General features: G+C 46.7%; 1 protein-coding gene across 14 annotated transcripts in view; it reads right to left on the bottom strand.

The window, feature by feature from the left end:
- ank1a (ankyrin 1, erythrocytic a) overlaps nucleotides 1-21,331 on the bottom strand; it is an 84,278-nt gene that overhangs the window by 38,376 nt on the left and 24,571 nt on the right. For all 14 annotated transcript variants that reach the window (XM_088927625.1, XM_088927660.1, XM_088927693.1 and 11 more), the window contains exons 3-22: nucleotides 20,915-21,013; nucleotides 19,554-19,652; nucleotides 17,547-17,645; nucleotides 15,431-15,616; nucleotides 15,030-15,128; nucleotides 12,452-12,550; nucleotides 11,886-11,984; nucleotides 11,105-11,302; nucleotides 10,590-10,688; nucleotides 8,962-9,060; nucleotides 8,553-8,651; nucleotides 6,270-6,467; nucleotides 5,961-6,059; nucleotides 5,250-5,348; nucleotides 4,926-5,123; nucleotides 3,630-3,728; nucleotides 2,415-2,513; nucleotides 2,019-2,117; nucleotides 1,319-1,411; nucleotides 586-658 (exon numbers count right to left, since the gene is read on the bottom strand). In XM_088927625.1, the coding sequence (XP_088783751.1) occupies nucleotides 586-658; nucleotides 1,319-1,411; nucleotides 2,019-2,117; nucleotides 2,415-2,513; nucleotides 3,630-3,728; nucleotides 4,926-5,123; nucleotides 5,250-5,348; nucleotides 5,961-6,059; nucleotides 6,270-6,467; nucleotides 8,553-8,651; nucleotides 8,962-9,060; nucleotides 10,590-10,688; nucleotides 11,105-11,302; nucleotides 11,886-11,984; nucleotides 12,452-12,550; nucleotides 15,030-15,128; nucleotides 15,431-15,616; nucleotides 17,547-17,645; nucleotides 19,554-19,652; nucleotides 20,915-21,013 (2,332 nt within the window). The remainder of the gene's footprint in view (nucleotides 1-585; nucleotides 659-1,318; nucleotides 1,412-2,018; nucleotides 2,118-2,414; nucleotides 2,514-3,629; nucleotides 3,729-4,925; nucleotides 5,124-5,249; nucleotides 5,349-5,960; nucleotides 6,060-6,269; nucleotides 6,468-8,552; nucleotides 8,652-8,961; nucleotides 9,061-10,589; nucleotides 10,689-11,104; nucleotides 11,303-11,885; nucleotides 11,985-12,451; nucleotides 12,551-15,029; nucleotides 15,129-15,430; nucleotides 15,617-17,546; nucleotides 17,646-19,553; nucleotides 19,653-20,914; nucleotides 21,014-21,331) is intronic.

Below are 21,331 nucleotides of genomic sequence, written 5' to 3'. Positions count from 1 at the left end.
ATACATTAATGCACGAGACTAAACTACTGTACCTGTACTGAAAGTAAACTATATCACAGAAGATCAGGACTTTTTTATTAATGCAAACTCAATTAAAAATTCTGTATATTTTTTTCAATTTTCAATAACTCCTATTGTAGCATTTTTAAAATAGAAATGGTACAAGAAGGAGGTCTCCCCCTGCACTGCCCTTCCCTCAGAGTAGAGCTCACTGGTGTTGTGTTAAAGACTGCAGTTTGAGACAGTGTTGGCTGTAACGAGTCTGTGGAGAGAATGAATGCTTTCCTATAAAGTTTCAGCTTCTACTTTGAAACCGTGAGAAGATGAACAATCCCGTTCCTAGAGGAAATGAGGCAGTCCATTTTCACTTGCGCATGTTCTGCTGCATAGATCACAGCCAGCTCCCCTTAGGAAGGCTGTACACACAAATTCATTCAGCAAGACGCGCAACACTATCGTGTTGCATCATGATAATTATTGCTGAGCTCTCCTGGGGTGAGGGGCTGAAGCCTTCGTCGAGCTGAGTGTCAGCGCTGGTGTTTGGGCCTGTGGACATGTCAGAGGGCTCGTGCAGGCGGTCCTTACCTTCGTCCTCCGACACGTCCAGGATCTCGTCCACAGTCTCGGGGAAGCTCATGCGGTGCTTCTCTGTGGTGCTCTGGAACACAAAGCCGGATTGGGTCACCCTGCAATGCAACTGCTGCAAACAAAGTTCATTCCCCAGGAACTCCATTTGTTTTGCTTGTGGCAGCTTCTCCAAGCCAGTAACAGGCCCTGGGCACTTCTTGTCTTTTACTCTGTGTGATTTTGCGCAGACAAGCATGTGCATTTATTGTATAACAGCATTATATACTGTACGTTTGTTTTTGTGTCTCATCCATAGGCTCTGTACAAGAGACAGCATTTTGTCATTTGAAATTTGAGTCATTTTTGTTTTCCCGTAACAGAATTAAGCTTGCTGATCTCTTTTCCAGGAGAGTGAGCAGTTCATGTTAGAATCTGTTTTCTCACAGTGTACTGCACGCGCTTCAAAAGCAGGACAGATTATACTTTTTGTTCCCAGTCTAAGCACACAGTGACTTCAGCTGTGTTACTCCATTGTTACACATTGGCCATGATTTTCTGCTCTGTTAAATTTATTGTCAGAAAAATAAAAAGTGTCTCTGATTAAAGGAATCAGGTCTGGAGAATCTAGATGTCACTAAGTAACATTAAAAGGACAAAAGCTAATTTTCTTCTGGAATGGGTCAGCTGAGTGCCCCTCCCAGACACTTCCCAGTCCCTGCCCCTCCCAAGCTGCCTGTGCAGGAGGACTCACCACGGAGACGGTCTCCTCGGTGACCAGCTTCAGCACATCGATGACGGAGATGTAGCCCAGGCGCTTGGCGATGGCCAGGGCCGTGGTGCCGTTCTGACAGAAAGACAGAGGGGGCATCACAGCGTCCATCGCGCTCCAGTGCCGTCACATGCAGGCTAACCGGTGAACAATTTTTACTGTAAACCTGAGCTGACGTGGAGCAGAAAATCCTGAACTGAAAGGCTTGAAGGATAGCAAGGACCTAACTTTGACAGCAGCTATATCACCCTGCAACTCACGACTGGAAACCCACTGAAGCTCAGCAGGTGTGAGCCTGGTCAGTACCTCGAGTGAGATATTTCATCGCCAGCAATTACTGCTGCACGCCGTATTGTTGTGCATTTGATAAATAAACTTTGATTTGATTTGGGTGGAGTGTCCAGTAAAAAGCTATATAAGTTTACTGAATCATTATTAATTATTATGAACTTTACATCTACTAGAAAGCATTTTACAATGACTGCAGCATCTGTGGGAGTAACGCAAAGCAGTTCAGAGAGCGATATTTTCACTCTTCGCTCCTGGTTAAGCTTTACAGATGTCAACCACCCAGTATAACTGACTGGAGAAGCCAGGTGCAGCCCGGACTGGGGGGTAAGTGGTACTGTAGGGGAGTGGTACTGTAACACCAGCTCTCCGAGGTGTGAACGCGGGTACTCACTGTGGTGGTCTCGTTGGGCAGGGCGCCGTGCTTCAACAGCAGGGTGACGATGTCGGTGTGGCCCTGCTGCGCGGCCTGGTGGAGAGGGGTGTACCCCGCCTGCCGGGACAGACAGACAGACCCTCCTATCATCAGAACATCCCACCCCAGCAGGCACTACCACGGGGCACTGTCCAGAGCACATCGCATCAGAACACAGATCCTCAGCCAGGACACCCGTAGGTCTATGAACTACAGCAATTCAGAGGCGGGAAGAGAAAGATACGACACAGAGAGAGGGACAGGAAGGCAGGAAAGGCAGAGAGAAAGATGGAGACAGGTGGACAGGGAATGAAAGAGACAGACGAAGTCAGAAAGAGCACTCGTGGTGAGAGGGAGAGTGGAGGCCCTGGTTACCCTGGTCTTGCAGTTGACGTTGGCTTGCTGCTGCAGGAGAAACTTGACCATCTTGATGTTGCCATAATGACTGGCCACGTGCAGGGGGGTGTAGCCCATCTGGAGGGAGAGGAAGAGGGTGTTGATGCTTCAGGCTGGGGGCACTTTGCAGTTCTAAAGAGCCACTGTCTGGATGTCACCACAAGTCTATGCTGTATATCCAGAATTTCCCATTGGTTCTTATAGGAGTATAAATATAGAGTCCTGCACAGAATGTCCATCACATTTCTGCAGTTACATCACTTCATTTTCCCACAACAAAATTCATTCTCTCGATAGGTCACACATATGTAATAAGCATTCCACTCTAAATCAATCTAGCCTAAAACTGAAGATGTAGACATTGATTTGCGCTTATATGCACTTTTCCTGGAATTGCATTAATGTCACAGACTTGTTAACTGAAAACAATCTAAAATGGACTTTTCAGATCATTAGCAATCCAGAGGTGGGCAAAGAAACATCCTGAACAGGATGAAGCAGGAAAAAGCAGAGGGTGCCCACAATAATAGAAAACCACAGATGGACATGGGGTGGCCCATGAGTGAGTTGAAGCTGGAGCGTAACATATATACTCTTCACATCTGCCCTCTCAGCTGTCCAGCTCCTATGTCTCATGTGCCTCTTTTTCTAAGGTGAAGCAATATTTACGGCTCTTTCATTGAACTGGTAACACAATCCAGCGTGCCGGGAGTGGAGCGGATATTTTTAAAAGAGCATTAAAGTTCCGGTGCACTGTCAGCAGGACAAAATACAGCACAGTGCCTCACACAGCAGCAGAAAGAACAGGAGAAAAAGAGCAGGCCCCCTGCATCACAACAGCTCAATGACATCCAACTAGCTGGGCTATACCCATGAGGCAGCTGGATGTGTCTCAACGATGCCAGCATGTGGGACTCAAGACAGTCCCTTGCAAACAGCTTTACAGTACGTCCTTCGGGGACGAGTTAGAACTGTGCAGGAGTTCGTGTCACATTAGAGAAATCTAAGCATTGTGCTGAGATTCCACTCTACTACAGTATTGTCATAACTCCGTTTTTTGTGTTGTGTTAAGATTCTAAGACAGGCTAGAAACAGCAAAGATCTTGCTCATTTCAAGTAATGTATTGATCCAAGGTGCTCCTTAATTATCAGTTTTGTGCCAGTGCTGTGGTGCTGCATGTTGGCATCTCTTACCCGTGTGGCAGCATAGACAGAGGCGCCCTGCTTGACCAGGATGTCCGCAATGGGCACGTGACCCTCCTGGGCCACCAGGTGGAGAGGGGTCAAACCACTCTGAGGGGAGACAGAGGACAAAGGTCAAAGGTTATACCGACCAAACACCACCCCCTGTTCCCTTGTGGTAAGGCAGCAGTCGAGGGTGTTACAGGAAGTAATTGACAGGGAGAGAGCAGCACCACTCCAGCCATATCGCTGCTCTGAACATCCCTTGGGATCTGTCAGTCACATCACTTATATACAAGGAGGCCAAACCCACTGCCCAAGCATTTCATCTACCTTAATGCACCTCAGTGAGAGGCACTGGGCAAGGAGTACTTCACAATGCTCTATGCATGTAAAAAGGCTGCTTAGCACTGTTGCAACGGGATCATAATTATAAAACCCTTTTTTAATGTGCTTGTAATTATTTTATTAATGCATTTTACACAGGTCGATTAACTCAGCATTACCTCATTTACTTAACAGGCTATACTTTATTTCCAAATCATTTTTCTTAAAGCACACTGGCATGTCGAATGAAAGCTGTGGCTGCTGCCATCTTTCAACAAAAAATGTGGCCGTGCACACACCTTACAGAAGTGCTTAAATGCATGGGAACACGATGAGCAGGTCTTACACAAACCTGAACAGCCATAAGGGAAAAATGGCTCTGTTTATTAACAGTTAAGGGAAAAACCCTCTCTCTTTCGAACTCTAACTATACATCTTCATTCAATGCTCCTCTCTCAGTCCAGCAGATCTAGATTTGGCCATAAAAGGCAAAAAGCCAGTCTGCTGCTTCCTTCTTCCCTCTGGTACAGCACATAGGAAGCTCTGCTAAACAGAACAATCCAGTGGCCACCAGTTCTTGGTTTTTTAAATTGTCACCTGGCCAATGACAGGGAAGGGCATTCCCCAAAAGCCAAGATTTGCCATCTTGTCTGAACTTAATGCCCTCTTACAATACAAAGGCTAACCCTCTTAATAAACAACCTGGTCCTCAAATGCTTTCATCAGCTCTCAAAGGTTCTCTTTTGATTCTGCTAAACTGTCCCTTAACATTTCTGCTAAATTGTCGTCTGATTTTGGCCATGGTGCCTTCCATACTCTCCTCCAGAGTCTGTCGGCAACCGTAAGAAATATCCCCTCTGAACAACCGTGGAGGAACCTGGGGAGGGGAGAGCAGGTCTCAGGCAGGAGGGTTTGGCTGCTCCAACACATAGTAGCTGATTGTGTGTTGGCTATTATTGCCTTGTCGCCCCGAGTCATTACCTTGTTGCCCAGATTGACGTTGGCCTGTTTGGAGAGGAGCAGGGTGACCATATCGGGGCGCCCCTCCTGGGCGGCCAGGTGCAGGGGGGTGACTCCCTGCAGTGATTCTGCATTAGCTGAGGCCCCGTACTGCAGCAGGCTCCCCGCCACCTCCAGCTGGTTCTGCTTGGCTGCGATGTGGAGGGGAGTGTAGCCGTTCTGGGGACAGAGATGGATAGGCCTTACTTATAGTTACGACGCTCTCGTAAAAGAAGGGAGATTTTGACCAGGCTTGGGACTCTGTGTCTCTCTGTGGTGGCGTGCGTCTCTGCTCTTCGCTCTTACCCGTGCTGTGCTGTGTGGTGAGCCTCCCTTGCTGACCAGCAGCTTGACCAGGTCCAGGTTGTTGTGATGGACGGCCACGTGCAAGGGGGTCAGCCCATTCTGCAGAACAGCACAAATGCCCGTTACGGTCTTTGGTCACTGATGCCCAACCTGTCGTTATAGCATCACACATCCTTTACATTCAAGCATTCAACCACACAAGAACTACAGTATGGGACAAGTCTGTTACTGCTTACTTTCTGAGTCTTTACTGATAAGAGGAGGATTTAAAGAGTCTGTTACCCATACTCTGTGCCTTGTGCACGCACTATCGCCTAAGCAGCTTAATTTGTGTATCATACATGGGCTCAGGTGTTGGGCCAGGTGTTGGGCCAGGTGTTGGCTGGGTCTTTAGCAGGTGTTGGGCCAAATGTTGGGCCAGGTGTTGGGCCAGGTGTTGGGTCAGGTGCTGGGCCAGGTGCTGGGCCAGGTGTTGGCCGGGTGTTGGGCCGGGTGTTGGACCAGGTGTTGGCCGGGTGTTGGGCCAGGTGGTGGCTGGGTGTTGGGCCAGGTCAGGGCCAGAAGTGAATTTTATCTAAATCTTCTGTAAATTAATCCCTTTAAATCTAAGCTGCTTCTTTTTACTTTTGGAACTGGTGAGCTCCTAGATATATGGCACTCTTGTGAGAGAGCAATGTGGCTGGTTCACGCCTCACCCATGGGAACACTCACCTTTCCTGAGGCGTTGGGGTTGGCACCTCTCTCCAGCAGCAGCTCTGCCACGTCCACCTTCCCGTACTTGGCTGCCACATGAAGAGGAGTAAACCCTTTCTGGAAAGCCGATCAGAGAGGGGAAGAAAGAGGGTCGGGGTACGAGGAGGACAGAGGGGAAGTAAAGGAAGACGTGAGGTGTGAGGTCAGTTTCAGCCAGGCAGAAGTAGAGAGAGCAGGACAGCAGGGACATGGAGGCGATGGAAGCAGTGCAGTTTCTGCAGTCTGTCCAGCAGGGGGCATGAGAAAGGAAGGGAGGGAAGTGGGTACCTTGGTCATGCGTGTCTGCAGCGCCTCCCTGTCCAGCAGGATGCGGGTGGTGGCCGCATGCCCCTCGCGGGCAGCAATATGCAGAGGGGTGTGCCCAGCGGTGGTGGCGGAGTTGGGGTTGGCCTTATGGTCCAGTAGGAGCTTCACCATCTCCTTATGGCCCATCCTGGCGGCACAGTGCAGGGGGGTCTGGTCATCCTGGAGAGAGGGAGAGAAGAGGCAGGAGGGAAGGAGAGATAGATGAGAAGGGAGGGAGAGGAGGAGGAAGAGAAGAGGCAGAAGGGAAGGGGAGAGAGATGAGAAGGGAGGCAGAGAGGAGGAGGAAGAGAAGAGGCAGGAGGGAAGGAGAGAGAGATGAGAGAGGAGGAGGGAGAGAAGAGGCAGGCGGGAAGGAGGGAGATGTGGAGGGAGGGAGAGAAGAGGCAGGAGGGAAGAGGGGGAGAGGAGGAGAGAGAGAAAAGAGTAGAAGGGAAGGAAGGAGAGGGGGCAAAAAGGATAGGAGGAAAAAGACAGGTAGAAAGAGGAGGTTGTAGAAGAGAAGGGGAAAGGGAGAGTAGAGAGAAAATGAATGGAAAAAAAGAGGCAGCAGAAGAGAGGAAGAGATAGGATGGCAAACGAGAACAGAGAGATGAAAGTTCAATATCATAAATTATTGAAAGACAAGTTGCATAGCTGAACATTTCTAACCGCACAAATTTGTCTTTTTTTCTTAAATGGAAATTTGCAATATTTCTGTTTTGCCAGTGGCACACGGCTCTTCTCGATAGCTGCGACGCCTGTCCTGCTCCGGAGATAGTGCACAGACATGCAGCAGTGCTGTGAGCTCCAGAGTGTCTTGTGACAGGAGAGTCAGCGGCCTGTGTCTCGCACTGACATCACTGCCAGCAGAGCTCTGGTAGACTACTTCTGACCTCACCGCGAGAAGGCGCCCTTTCCATTGTGTACTGTGCTGCAGGGAGTACAGGGCCGCTGCAATTTTACAGCTGTCACCTCTTCAGCTCTTTGGGTAAATATCACACTGATGACTAAGAAAGTAGGTTTGTGCTACTATTTTTTTAATTTCGTAGGTCTAATAATGTCTTGCAGAGACAAAACCATTTTTGAAGCTGTTTTCTTCTGTCTTCTGTTGGCTTAAAGTTCTATATGAAAGGTGCCTGGTATCTGCACATAGAGGATACTTACATCTTGACAGGTGAATAGCTTTTGGACCGTTTCTATTTACTAGGAACTGGTATCATGTGATTTCTACAGTACTACTCAAATCCACTGTGGACCTCGGAGGGTTTTTACATAGCCCACACACAAGTTGGTAAGGCATTTACATGCAGTTATTAATACTGCCATTAATATTTATAGGTGGCATTAAAATTTCAGAGACTTCTCACATTTCATTTCTTTAAATAACAACCGAAATGAGCTGCAATGAAAAGTGAAAAGGGAAAAAAAAATAAATTCCCTTTCCTGCTTTCTGGGGAAATCCACATCCTTGCCGGCTTTAAAAAATGACAAGGCAGATTTGACTTCTATAAAAGGTCAAATGAGCAGAAGGCAAAAATGCTTTTCAGAAGCTTTAAAGTTAACTCGAGGCCGAAGCACCACATTAGCGCAAGTGTCCACAAGCTCTTTCCACGCACAGTGGGGACTGGGGGTGGGGATGAGTGCCCTGGAATATGTCTGATGGCTCTTCTGTGGGCTGATTCCAGAGCAGCCATATCTTCTCTGTACTGTGGTGCCCAAAATTATAAACGCTTTATCCAACACAGAGTCACTAGGGAGCCAGAGCCTATTCTGGCAAAGCAATGGGTGCAAGCCAGGATACACCCTGAACGGGATGCCAGCCCGTAGTAGGACACACACAGTCACACACTCACACCAGGGCCAGGTTGATGGAAGTTAATTATCCTACAAGAATGGCTTTGGACTGTGGGAGGAAACCGGAGCACCAGGAGCAAACCCAAGCGAACATGGGGAGAACATACAAACTCCACTCAGAAGCCACCCCAGGAATTGAACCCAGGGCCCCCAAACTGGTAACCCCCGGCACTGCCATACCACCCCCAAAATTGTACACAATATTCAAAATTGCGCATTACACAATCAACACATAATGTCCCATGACTTAAGCTCTGGGCTTTTACCTATACGTCCTAACATTTAGTGCTTCCCCAAACTGTCCAGAAGATACAAATAAGGATAAATGCCGCAGTCTGCCTCATTGGTATCTCCGTGTCTGCAGCTCTGCCCTGCAGGCAGACTGGCTCTTGGCTCTGTGGGCAAGGGTACCTTGGCCTTGGCATCGACCTGGGCCTTGTTCTGCAGCAGGAACTGCGCCACCTCGGCGTGCCCAGCGCGTGATGCCATGTGCAGCGGTGTCTCCACTTTCTGTCCCGCAGCACGAACACGCACACACCACCGAGGGGCGACAGAGAGCAAGAGGGGGTGGAAACAAGGGGCCGGGTCATCAGAGAAAGAAGGAAACGGAGAGAAGGGCAGAACGGGAGGATGAAAGGAAACAAACAGGAAATGATCAATAAGGCTTACAGTACTTCCACACTGACAGAAGACTGCAGCAAGGTAATTAACGGTAGTAATAATCAAAACATCATTGCAGTTATTTCTGCACATGACAAAAGAAAGCTATGGCTTATAAGAATCTATCTGGGGGATTTGGGGGAGAGCTGAGGGATCTCACCACATTGGAGGCGTTGGGGGATGCCCCTCTCTGCAGGAGGATCTTGACGATGTTGAGGTGTCCCATGAAAGAGGCCACATGGAGGGGGGTGAGCCCAGACTGCAGGGACAGAGATACTGCTACTTATTGCAACATGACATGCTGTACTGTACCGCACACAGACACAGACACTGCCACACACTGCACTGTACTGCACACAGACATAGACACACACTGTACTGTACCGCACACAGACACAGACACACACTGCACTGTACCACACATAGACACAGACACCGGCACACACTGTACTGTACCGCACACAGACACTGCCACACACTGCACTGTACTGCACACAGACATAGACACACACTGTACTGTACCGCACACAGACACAGACACACACTGCACTGTACCACACATAGACACAGACACCGGCACACACTGTACTGTACTGCACACAGACACAGACACTGCCACACACTGCACTGTACCGCACACAGACATAGACACACACTGTACTGTACCGCACACAGACACAGACACACACTGTACTGTACTGCACACAGACACTGGTACACACTGTACTGTACCGCACACAGACACCTGCACACACTGTACTGTACTGCACACAGACACTGGCACACACTGTACTGTACCACACACAGACACAGACACACACTGTACTGTACTGCACACAGACACTGGCAAACACTGTACCACACACAGACACAGGCACACACTGTACTGTACCCCACACAGACACTGGCACACACTGCATTGTACCACACACAGACACAGGCACACACTGTACTGAACCGCACACAGACACTGACACACACTGCACTGTACCGCACACAGACACTGACACACCATGCACTGTACCACACACAGACACTGACACACACTGCACTGTACCACTCATAGACACTGACACTGGCACACACTGCACTATACCACACACAGACACTGACACACACTGCACTGAATTGCACATAAACACTGGTACACACTACAATGTACTGTACTGTACCCCACACTGGTGCTGGCACACACTGCACTCTAACGCAATGTCACCTAATGCATGTCACCCTGTACTGTGCCAGGCACTGCACCTTACTACACCACAATACTGACACACACTTTTTTTTAATATTGTATACGATGTGATATACTGCACACAGACACTGACACACAATGCTCTCTACCTCATTAAAAATGACACAATGTCAGTGTAGCACACAGTCACTCTCCTCCACTGTAAAAGTAATCAGAAACAAAGGGTGGCTGTATCTGGAATTTAATTGAGGTTTACCTTCAATAAAGAGGCTGTAAATGAGTGTGAAATATTAATTTTAAAACTTATCTCATCAGTTAACTACACTAAAAGGTATTTTTTTTTTGTATAACCCACTAACATTATCTTTTTCAACTAGTGAGCTTTCTTATGTCTAACTTCATATGTTTATTGTCTTTATCTCTTTTGTAAGTTGACATCAGGACAGCAATAGAAACTATGTAACTGAATAAAGAGGACAGAAGAGGTGCCAATATTTCAGCCCATATGGATGGGAGGAGATCTAGAGCTAGGAGAAGAGAGGGTGTGGCCTTGACTCGTGAGCCCAAGCGATTGGTGGGGGTGTGGTTACCTCGGTTACAGCCTCCAGGGAGGCGGAGTGTTTGAGAAGCAGCTCCATCACTCGCATGTGGTTTTTCTTGCAGGCAATGTGCAGGGGCGTGAATCCATTCTGCAGGACACAGCATGGACAGAGTCATCCCTATGCAGAGCACAGTCTAACTACTCAATCAGAACAAGCTGCAAATGCACAGACACTCAGCAGCAGGTAAGCTGGTGGTTTAGAATTGGGTCTGTGCACAGAATTAAGTCTGACTGGAAGCCAACATTTCTTTTCTTTCTCTAGAATCATTTACATTGAAGTGTTTATTACACTTAGAAAATCTGCCAAGACACATCCGTAGTACCTGACAATACCTGAACACTTTGCTAAAAAAACTTTTCAGAACTCTTCCTGGCAACAGTGGGGTCATCAAAACGTAAGTTTAAAACCTAAATGCACTTTAATGAAATTATTTATGCTGTATCATTATCCCCTCCCAGTTAACTGGATCTGGCAATGTCGCCAAGCAGTGCAAGGGGACTGACCAAGGCGCGGGCGTTGGGCTTGGCGCCCTTGTCCAGCAGGACCTTGGCCATACGGTGGTGCCCGCAGTGGGCCGCCACGTGCAGAGGCGTCAGGTGGTCCAGGGTGATGTCATCGATCTCCGCGCTGTACTGCAGCAGCAGCCGCACACAGTCCAGGTGGTCACCCTGAGCGGCCATGTGGATCGGAGACAACCCGTTCTGAAGGCAGTGGAGGGAGAGAGAAGCCAAGAGAGTTAGTGTGTGAAATCACTCTGACTGGCACACAGAGACACCCAGACTAGCCATTCTCAAAGGAGGCGCAGAGAGGGTGACCCTCTTGAGAGAGAATGTAAATCAGTCTAAAGGATGAGGGAACATGAAGACGCATAAAAACTTACATAAAAATGGATTCAATAGGAGGAGACCTTTTGGCTCATTTACACTATTTGGTAGTTTGTAGTTAGCCGATCATAGGTTCTCATATAGCTGTTCCTTCCAAGTTAGACTTCAATGGCATGGCTGGGTAGCTTGTTCCATACTCCTATAACCCTTTGTGTACAGAGGTGTCCTCTGCCCTTTTTGGAACATCTCATCCAAGCATTTGTTAAAGCAGAAAGAGAAAGACACAGCTATGTTTCCCTGCGTTTTCACCATATAACATTAAGGCTGCCGTGCGATTTGACCTCACGACTCCTGGTTTACAAGGGCAGGGCTCTAACCTATGAGCTGGGAAGACAGAGAGAGTCTGGAAGGAGGAGGGAGCGTGAGGAAGAGTGGCAGGGGGAGAAACACGGGGAAGCACCTTGGTTTTGGCCTGGATGGGCGCTCCGTGGTCCAGCAGGATCTCAATGATTCGTACATGGCCATTCCTGGCCGCACAGTGCAGGGGTGTCAGCTCATCCTGGAAGGAGAGAGAGAGATCAAGGGAAAGCAAGATGGAGAGAGGAATAGAAAGAGGGAGAAATGTCAGAGGAGAGACATTGCACTATTGCATTATTACAGTACTATTGCAGCTCCACGTTGCTACATTACTTACAGAGCCCAGGAAGGTGGTGTGTATAATAAATATAGGGGCACCACATTGTGTCAGACCTGCTGCACTGAATACCCACCTAGGTGTCTAATCAGCTGCACTGTTCTGTCTCAGTACAACGTGCCATCAGGAAGCACCTGACATTTACTGCAAGGACATGTCTCTGCAGGAGGCCACATGTTACTGGTGCCTGCTCCCCTTCCTGAATCCCTGGCCTCTGAAGGTGATTTACAAAGCGACTCTGGTGCCGCTGCAACTTGAGCTGCATGCTAATGAATGCCATCATGGCAGTGCGGGCTGGGCTGTGTGTGCCTGTAGGCTTGCGAAGCTGGTACCTTGGTCTTTGCATCTATCTGCGCCCCTCTGTCCAGCAAGAGTCTGACCATGATCACGTTCCCTCTCCTCGAAGCAATGTGCAGTGGACTGATGCCATTCTGGAGCAAGTACAGACAGAAAGAGAGGCAACGTTTAAATACATTCAAGAGAGATGCTTTTTTCGTTCCTTTTACAGAGACTAATTCAAACCAGCTCTCTCCCCCGGGCCTGGCAGAAGGTGGACACATAGATGCTGCTCTTTTAAGAAATAGAAGAAGTTCCTGAGATCTGTCACCCTTACCAGGAAACCATTTAGCACAAAGCACGTCAGAGGAGATGTACTGTAATTTAGGCAGAAATGGGAGATATTTAGCTGTGCAGGAAACTTGGAAGAAATAAGCCAGCCTGGTCAAAAATCTGCATCCTGAAATTCATGTGCAAAACAAAATTGTGGCAGTGTTTCACGGACAGAGACCTCACACACACTGTGCAATTAGGAAGTAGGCAAGTTATTATGGGACTCACTGTTTTTGTCCACTTTCCTATTTGTATGTATCCGTACACCACAATGTAGGTTTTTGTAATACAGCTGTTTGAATGCTATGCCATGCTAACTTTATATGAACCCCGTGCTTACATAAACTTCAATATTGCTGTTTTTTTTTTCTCCAGTTCATTCACACATTCATAATTGAATTAGAATGCAAAGCACAATACATGACTTTGCACAACACATCCTAGGATTTGCTGCTTGTACAAGAACAACTCAGTGGCACTCAAATGCAATGTACTCCATGGACTACATGAAGCATCAAAAGAAACATTTTCTAAATACAACACACCCACATAATTATAGTGAATGAAATCACTCAATCATTTTGTAGCACAGTACACTGATATTTTATTGAACAGTCCAAACATAGTTGAACTTATTTACCCTGATTAACATTTTTCAACAGGGCTGATTGACAGGGCTCTACTGTGAGAATCCCAGGCAATGTGGAAACAATACCAGCTGTACAGTATATGAGAGACACATGCTTTGCACCAGGTTGCAGATGCTGTCTTGTGGGAATCTACTCCATTCCTCTTGTACTGTAGATCCTCACAGGTCTCTGAGCCCTAGACGTCTCCATGTCATTCCATAAATTGATAATGTTCAATTATGGGCTCAAACCTAGACAGTAGGGAACTCATGGAACAACTGTCACATTTGCATCTTTCAAGAAAAACCATCAAGAAGAGCAAGAAGATATACAGTATGTTCTCCAGCTGGAATGTTGTCATGTCAGGATGAGCTTGTGGGAATGGCAGAAACTGAGGTCCCAGGATTTGATCAAGGTAGCACCATGCTGCCTACGAGATTACCATTGAGTTCTGAAGTGACTAGACACTCCTACCAGACCATCACACCTGGACATCCCTATTGACTGCTGGGTGGAAAACAACAACTACTGCATAATTGTGTGACGCTTACTGATGTCCACCAGGGCGGTCTTCACAAAACTTCGATGTATCACTGAAGAGAATTTAGCTCGTCTGCTGGAGAGTCCATCTGAGCTGTTGCTCCAATATGCCGATGGCACAAAAGCATTGCTCTCTTGAGAAGCATGGTATACACTCAAACCCCGGAATAAGAACGTTCGGTATACGAATTTTCGCTAATCCGAAGATGAAGAATTAGGACCCTGTAATTCGTTATAAGAACGAAATTTCGCTAATCCCAACTCTGAAGTTCGAAAGTCTCCGATTTTGGCCGAGAGCCTTGAATTCAGGGCCACGGAACAGCTGTTTGTTTCCGCGCGTGCGCGATGCATTGTGGTTAAGGACGCCGTGAGGCAGCAGTGCTTTCTTTACAATCACAGCGAAAGCTTGTGCTCTCATTTTCAAAGTGTTTTTTTCTGTTTGTTTTGTAATTGCTGTTTCTTAAGGGGTCTTAAGGAAGAGGAAAAGATTCTTCAGCGTAATAGTCAACAACAGTATGCACACTGTTCTAGCTGATAGCTTGGATAGCTATCTATTACGAAAGAGTGAAAAAGTGTACTTATAATCTCAATAATTATTTTACAGGTATAGTTGGCTTATTTGAGTAGAACTGCGTCGTTCACTAAGCTTGCTATAACGGTCTGCAAGGTATTATAAATTTAGAGTGAAACGGGGTGGAATTTTCCCCATAAGAAATCATGGAATTTTTATTTTCGATTTATGATCTCCCGCCTTCCAAACATATTTTCAGGAACGAATTAAGTTCGGATACCGGGGTATGAGTGTATCTGTTCTTTTCTGTGGTTTTCTTTTCATATTTTCAACAGGTTAAATCACGATTTGTGCCCAATCACCTGTCTCGCTATATGAGATGCTTTTGTGCTTGGACAACCACCAGTCACATTACAAACTTTTAAACAATATCCAACATTCCACATCCTTAATGTTTCTAAAGACATGGAGTGTTAATGTTGACCGATGTTCAGTATATCGTGGTGGACAATGCCTTCTTAACAGAGCACTCTGCGGGGGACCGGCCCAGGAGAGTGGATGGTGAATCCGGAAAGACGGAGTCTGCACCTGAATGGTGTCCCTGCTATCTCTCCCTCTCACCTTTGGGGTGAAGTTGACGTTGGCCCCTCTGTTGAGAAGCAGCTGGGCTACATTCAGGTTCTCGTAGTGCGCTGCAATGTGCAAAGGTGTGAAGCCAGTCTGAAGGCAGAGAAACAGACAGAACAGCTGTTTATTGTCAAGGATGATACCTACTGTACTTCATAAAGTATCTGCAGCAGACAAACGTGCGTCGTATACCTGGCTCACTTTGAAATTGACCTTGGCTGATATGAATATGCACGCACACACGCACGCACGCACGCACGCACGCACGCACGCACACACACACACGTGGCAAGCATTCCCTGTGGGCTGCCTGCTAGACGAGTGTGTTTGCCTATTCCCGCTGTATAAACCTCCCACGTCCTGGGTGCCGTGGCCCTTGGGAGCCCCTGCCGTACCTTGGACAGCACGTCGGGGTTGGGGTCGTTCTGCAGCAGCACGGCGGCGGTGCGCGTGTCGTCGTTGCGGGCGGCGATGTGCAGGGCGGGCAGGCGCACCTTCCCCTTGGTGCCATAGTTGATGAGCAGGGCCACCACGTTCTCATGGCCCTGCTGCAGAGCCACAGCCAGGGGCGTGAACCCATCCTGAGGGCGCAGTGGAGAAAGCAGCATTGGGAGGAAGTGGGGCATGAGGAAAGAGAAGAGGAAGATGGAGATTGGTTGGTTGGTTGGTTGGTTGATTTTACTGGTTTTTAATTTACAAGGATAGTCAGTGCTAGGCAAGCTCTTCTTTAAGTAACATGATTTTTTTATTGTTGTTGTTCAAAAACCTATTGCCTTTACTTTAGATTCCTTGTTGGGAAGCCTCTGTGGTGCAGAAAGAGTGCGTGCCTGTCAGTTCTCGATAATGCACCTTGAGATTGCCTTTCTAACTGCTTTATCCAACACAGGCTGGGGAGCTGGAGCCTTTCCTGACAAGCCACAGGCACGCACACAGATACACACTCGCATCAGGGCCAACTTTCCCAGAAGCCGTTTAAGACAGCAGTATGACTTTGGATGGCGGGAGGAAACTGGAGCTCCACAAGAATATAGGGAATCCACACAGACTGCACCCCTGGTCTGGAATTGAACCCAGGGCCCCAGCGCTGTAAGACTCATTCAAGCATACAGAAAACACATCTAGCTTAAACGTTTCAGTGCTGATTTTAATTCAAACATGAAAACCATGTCAGGGTAATGAACTGAACTGTTAGCATGTCGCTGTGAACATTTCGTATTGTGCACTCGTGTTGGAAACCCCTAACCTGCATCGCTCACACTGCAGAGGAAGTCCATTGTTGTGACTGTCACATTGGCCTTAAGTAAACCTCATTTAATTCAGCTGAACAAAGCGCTGACAGGTTGTAAATGAAATGGCAAGGTGTTGAACTTGGCAGCAAAATTCATCCAGCAAAATTGCAGGCTTCAGGCACGGCTTTTCTGCTCCGAGATCAGGGATGCGTTGATGGGCTTTTCATTTTACCCTGTGCCGTACCATTACCGAGTTCAATAAGACAGAGGGGCCACTTCCCCCACTCGGGCTGAAGTTGTAACCACTGAAGCCAACCAGTGCATAAAACTGAAACAGACCTTTTGCTTTCTCCAAAGTGCATTTTGCTACATTGTTTTGTGAAAAGAACAGTGAATCTAAAGGAAAACTATAAGTGGTGCCCTGTAGGGAGTTTGAAAAGCAAATCACAAACACCATGTTTCCTGTTTCCAAAATCAATAGAGCATCCCTTTCTCCAAACAGCAGAAATTACAGTTTGTTATAAGCGTCCCAGGTGCATGGACCTGCTGGTTTAATAGAAAATACTGTAAATTGGCCTATCACTCCCTGCTTTTCTCTCTGAGCACAAAGGCTGGCTTGTGGGTGAAGCTGATAACAGCTTCTGTATCGCAGGTGTCATGTTCAGTCATTTCTCACCCTCCACACTGCGACTGTGTAATGCCCGAGTTCAAGGTTAACCGAATCAGAAAGGAAAACACTTGGAAAAAGCAATCTAACTCCACGTGACTCTACCCCCTAGATGCCAGCTCCAGAAGCCCCAGGCGTAGGCATGGAACCCAGTGCTTTCTGGTGTGACCTGAACCAGATTCTTTGAGTTTATTTCTCATTTAATTATTTTTTTAATAAGACATTCTAAAACAGTGTTGTAGCAGCTATAGGCAACAAAGTCCACGATCTTTGCAAGAACATTTTTCCGAATCGCCTATATACAGTAATCTTGAAGATTACTATGAATACTGTATATACTGTAGGTGATTTCTATATGTATAATAAAATATGTCTCATTTAGAATGTGTCAATAGTTCTATGATGTAAACAACATGCTGAAGTTGTTGGCTTTAAAAAACTCTTCCAGGATGCTAATATGCCAAGTCTGTGACTGTTGTAAGCTCTTTTCGCCTTTTGGTTTTGTAATCTTAGAAGTGAGTATAGCAGCACAGCTCGTGTTGTAACTCACTGAGGACTGATGACTTTCCTGGACTGCACTCTGTGCTGGAAGGGCGGGGCTGCGCTGTCACTCACCTCTGTCGGGATGCTCTGATTGGCCCCATTTTCCAAGAGGAACTTGACAACTTCCAGGTGATTTTCCTGGGCTGCCATGTAGAGAGGAGTAAAGCCCTTCTGCAGGGGACAAACAGACAGACACATGGAGCAATGCACCCCGTCTCATATTTCCAGCTGATCGACAATATTTCTCTAGAGACTCTCTGGATTCAAGAATATGGTCATTTTACCAAATGTGCAGATATTGCATCTTTTTAACTTTAGGTTAGTGTGGGAGGATTTGAGGTTTTAGCAGAACACCTCCTAATGCAGTAGATGATTGTTAATAGCTTGAACTGAATCCAGTACATTAGGTGGAAAAGGGTGTTTTGGGGTGTTGTGTACTGTATATGTTGTTTTGTGTTTTGAATTTGTTTAAAATGTCAATAATAATGTATACAAATGTTAAAAATAAATATTGGAATACTTAAAAACACACAAATAGACTATATATATTAAAAGTAAGGTTTACAGAAAAAGTGCAAATACTAAGCACTTTACATGTTATCTAGTACAGTACCTGTTTAATAAGAAATTAAATATTTTTGTAAATACAGTAAGTACATGCTTTAAATGAAAAGTGTACTGGAAATATAGTTAACACTGACCTCATGTCAAGGAAAAATGAAATCAATAATACTGCAGTTATTCAATTGAAAAAAAAATTGAACATCAGGTTGAGTGAGTGAAAAATGTGTATTTTCAGTGCTCATGTTGTCACAAGGGGTCAATGCATCGCTTGTTACTGTAGCACAATCAAACACTGCATGCTCATGCTCGTGTTTCCCCTACATGGACTGGCGCTGTCTTTACAGTGGTCTTCCAGTGAATGCAGAATTACTTGCTAGATTTGCCAGATCTCACGCGACCAGAAAATGTTTGGGAAACCAAACCATCAGATGGACTGTAAGGTAGACGGTGCAGAAAGATTGTGGAGTTCCTCCGGGGAAGGGGGCGTCAGGCGTGGTCACAACACAGTGACCTCTACCGGACTGCCTGGACCATGGGCCAAACACCGACACCCTGCTCGACAGCTGTTTTTCAGCTGCTGGTTCTAAATTGTGCCAGCTGGGTCAAGTCACAGCCAGCTCCAAGCAGAAGAAAAACGCTGAGGTGTAAAAGCACATTTCAACCTGGGTCCATCCATCTTTCCTGGCGTTTCAGACAGTGGCTAGTTTGATCACCACAATTGAGAATAAATCTGGGAAAACCAGTGATACAATTTGTGGGGATGAGTCGAGCTGGCATGCATACAAATTATATCAGCTTGACAAAACAAAAGGGAAGTCAATGAGGTAGACGCCTGAGCAATGCAAGGATTCTCAACTGACAGCTCTTTAGACCAGCAGAAACTATGGTTTCATTCTGTTTTGAAGCTGTTTTTAATCCACTGTAGTTTTGTCTTGATGTTCTTCATGCAGTGCATCTATTTCAGTCATCACATCTGGCTGTGGAGTTCTTTCAGAGTTTGCAATGTAATGAAACTCCACTCTTTACATTACAGTATACATTATAAATAATATAACATTATAATTATGACTTATTTCATGCAATAAAATTGAACATTGTTCCACCTACTTCAATGAAAAATGCAGCTGTTCTGCTCTTTTGCATTAAAGGATGATGTACGTACAGTATTTCACTATAAACACCATTTTCCCCTTGAAGGCATATAGCACAGCTCAGCACAGATTTGCATTAATGAAGAGTACAGCTGTTCTGTGTAAAAGCCTTCATTTGATAATACTTATAGTACACAGGAACACATACAACTTGAGAAGACAGCTGTTCAGGTAAACTTGTAGAAACCAAGTTTGAACAGATAGAGAAATTGCATTTAGTGGGAAAAGGCTGAGGTTTCTGTGTGGAGAACAGTAGACTCTGTTCTGTTTCAGCTTTTCTACTTCTCAGTGGTAAGACGGCTGGCATTCAGTCTGAAAACCACATGGTAATCGGATTTAACCTGGGGTTCTGCCTGGGACTTACCTGGGACTGGGCGTTGACGTTAGCACCATAGTTGACCAGCTCAGTGACCACCTGCTCCTGCCCAGCCAGGGCTGCAATGTGGAGGGCAGTGTTCCCTTTCTGCAAGAGAAAGCCTCTCTCAGCACATTCTCCTGGCACAGAGCAAGGCAACTAGGAGTTAATCCCATTACATCATTTTGGGGGTTTGTTTTTTAGAACTCCAGAGCTGCCGGATCAAACACAGAGAATGCAACTGTTGGATCAATTGTAAGGGAGAATGACATTCCTTCTGTGGTGCACGCACAGTATTCTGAGGGGCGGATAAAACCCACATTTCCTCTCATCTGTCAATCACGACCTATCTGAGAGTCTCCAGAAGTCAGGAGCTCCCCAGAAACCAATTTTTCCTTTCCATTTGACTGCTGCACGGAGTCAGTCTCACAGCTCTTAAAGTCTCTCAAGAACTTTTGTGGTGCATTATTTGTCAGATCTAACAGAGCTCTGCAGTGTGTGTGTTTCAAATTGTTTTCCCTTTAGAAATTGAAAAGGGATATGGTGAAGCTGCATGACTGCCTGATGAATGATAAAGGCAGAATTAGAAGGCTGATTCAGTGCAATAGTGATCCATCCATCCATTTTCTAATCTCTTCATCCAGCACAGGGGTGCTGGGGAGCTAAACTCTATCCTGACAGGCAACAGGCGCCAGGTGCAAGGCACTATGGGATGCCAATCAAACGCGGGCCACATCCAGACATAGACATGCACACACTCACACCTGTTCTCCCAGAAGCTGAATAACCTTCCAGGTTATCGAACCAGGAATCGAAGCTAGGGTCCCCGCACTGCGAGGAAGCAATACTAACCACCGTGAGCCTGTGCCACCCCCACAGTGATCCAACATGTCAAAAATAATGGTTCCCCACTTCGTGGCTCAGAGGTGATCAGCTGGAGCCTGGGTCATGTCATGCTGTGCTACTGGATTAATGCTGTCAGGGCAGGGCTGGGAGTAAGCAAAAGGTTAGAGACACACTGCTCCTCCAGGCCAGGCACCGTGACTCCTGCAACATATCTAGCCTTGCTAGTCGGCTTGTCTCATGATCTTCTGGGGGTACATGAGTCTCTGTCAGAGAGCCAGGTCTTAAAACAACAGGCAATTCCAAATGAAGTGAGTATGTAATCAAGAAAGAATTTGTGAAACAAACAAAAAGAAATTAACAAAAAAGTTAATGAAATGGTTCCCAGAAAAAAAAGGTTAGCTTTGGAATCTCTGACAGATGGAGGGATGGGAAGGGGAAGGAGATACCCCTAGCTTTTTGGCTCTGGTTTCTCCAGCGCAATGAAGAAGACAGAAGCTTAAGAGCTGCTTCCTGTGTTTGCGTACCTTGGTGGTGGTCTCCAGCGTGATGCCATTGTGCAGCAGCTCCAGCACCATCTTGACATGCCCCTCCTTGGAGGCCAGGTGGAGCCCATTGAGGCCGTTCTGCAGAGAGGACAAAGAAGAGAGCAGACTTCACACAGGACCAGCCTCTGCACAGCACACAGGCGCCCTCACTCAGCCACACAGACGCAGCCCAGCACAGACGCAGAGACACCTTCAGACACAGACAAACACCCTCAAAAATACCCTCCAGTGCATCAGCCACTAGAGAGCCTGATATTCCTCCTGCAGTACTGTGCATGTCATCCTACCGGTGGATTAAATCCACAACCAAACACAGAAGCCCAGTAAATACACAGCCCAGTGCAGCTGGTTCTACTAGACAAACTGAAAAGACCTGCCAGAGGCCAAAAGCCACCA

Source organism: Atractosteus spatula, chromosome 2 (assembly GCF_055471065.1).
Source record: "Atractosteus spatula isolate fAtrSpa1 chromosome 2, fAtrSpa1.hap1, whole genome shotgun sequence".
Classification (NCBI taxonomy): domain Eukaryota; kingdom Metazoa; phylum Chordata; class Actinopteri; order Semionotiformes; family Lepisosteidae; genus Atractosteus; species Atractosteus spatula.
This window is presented reverse-complemented; position numbering and strand designations above follow the sequence as displayed.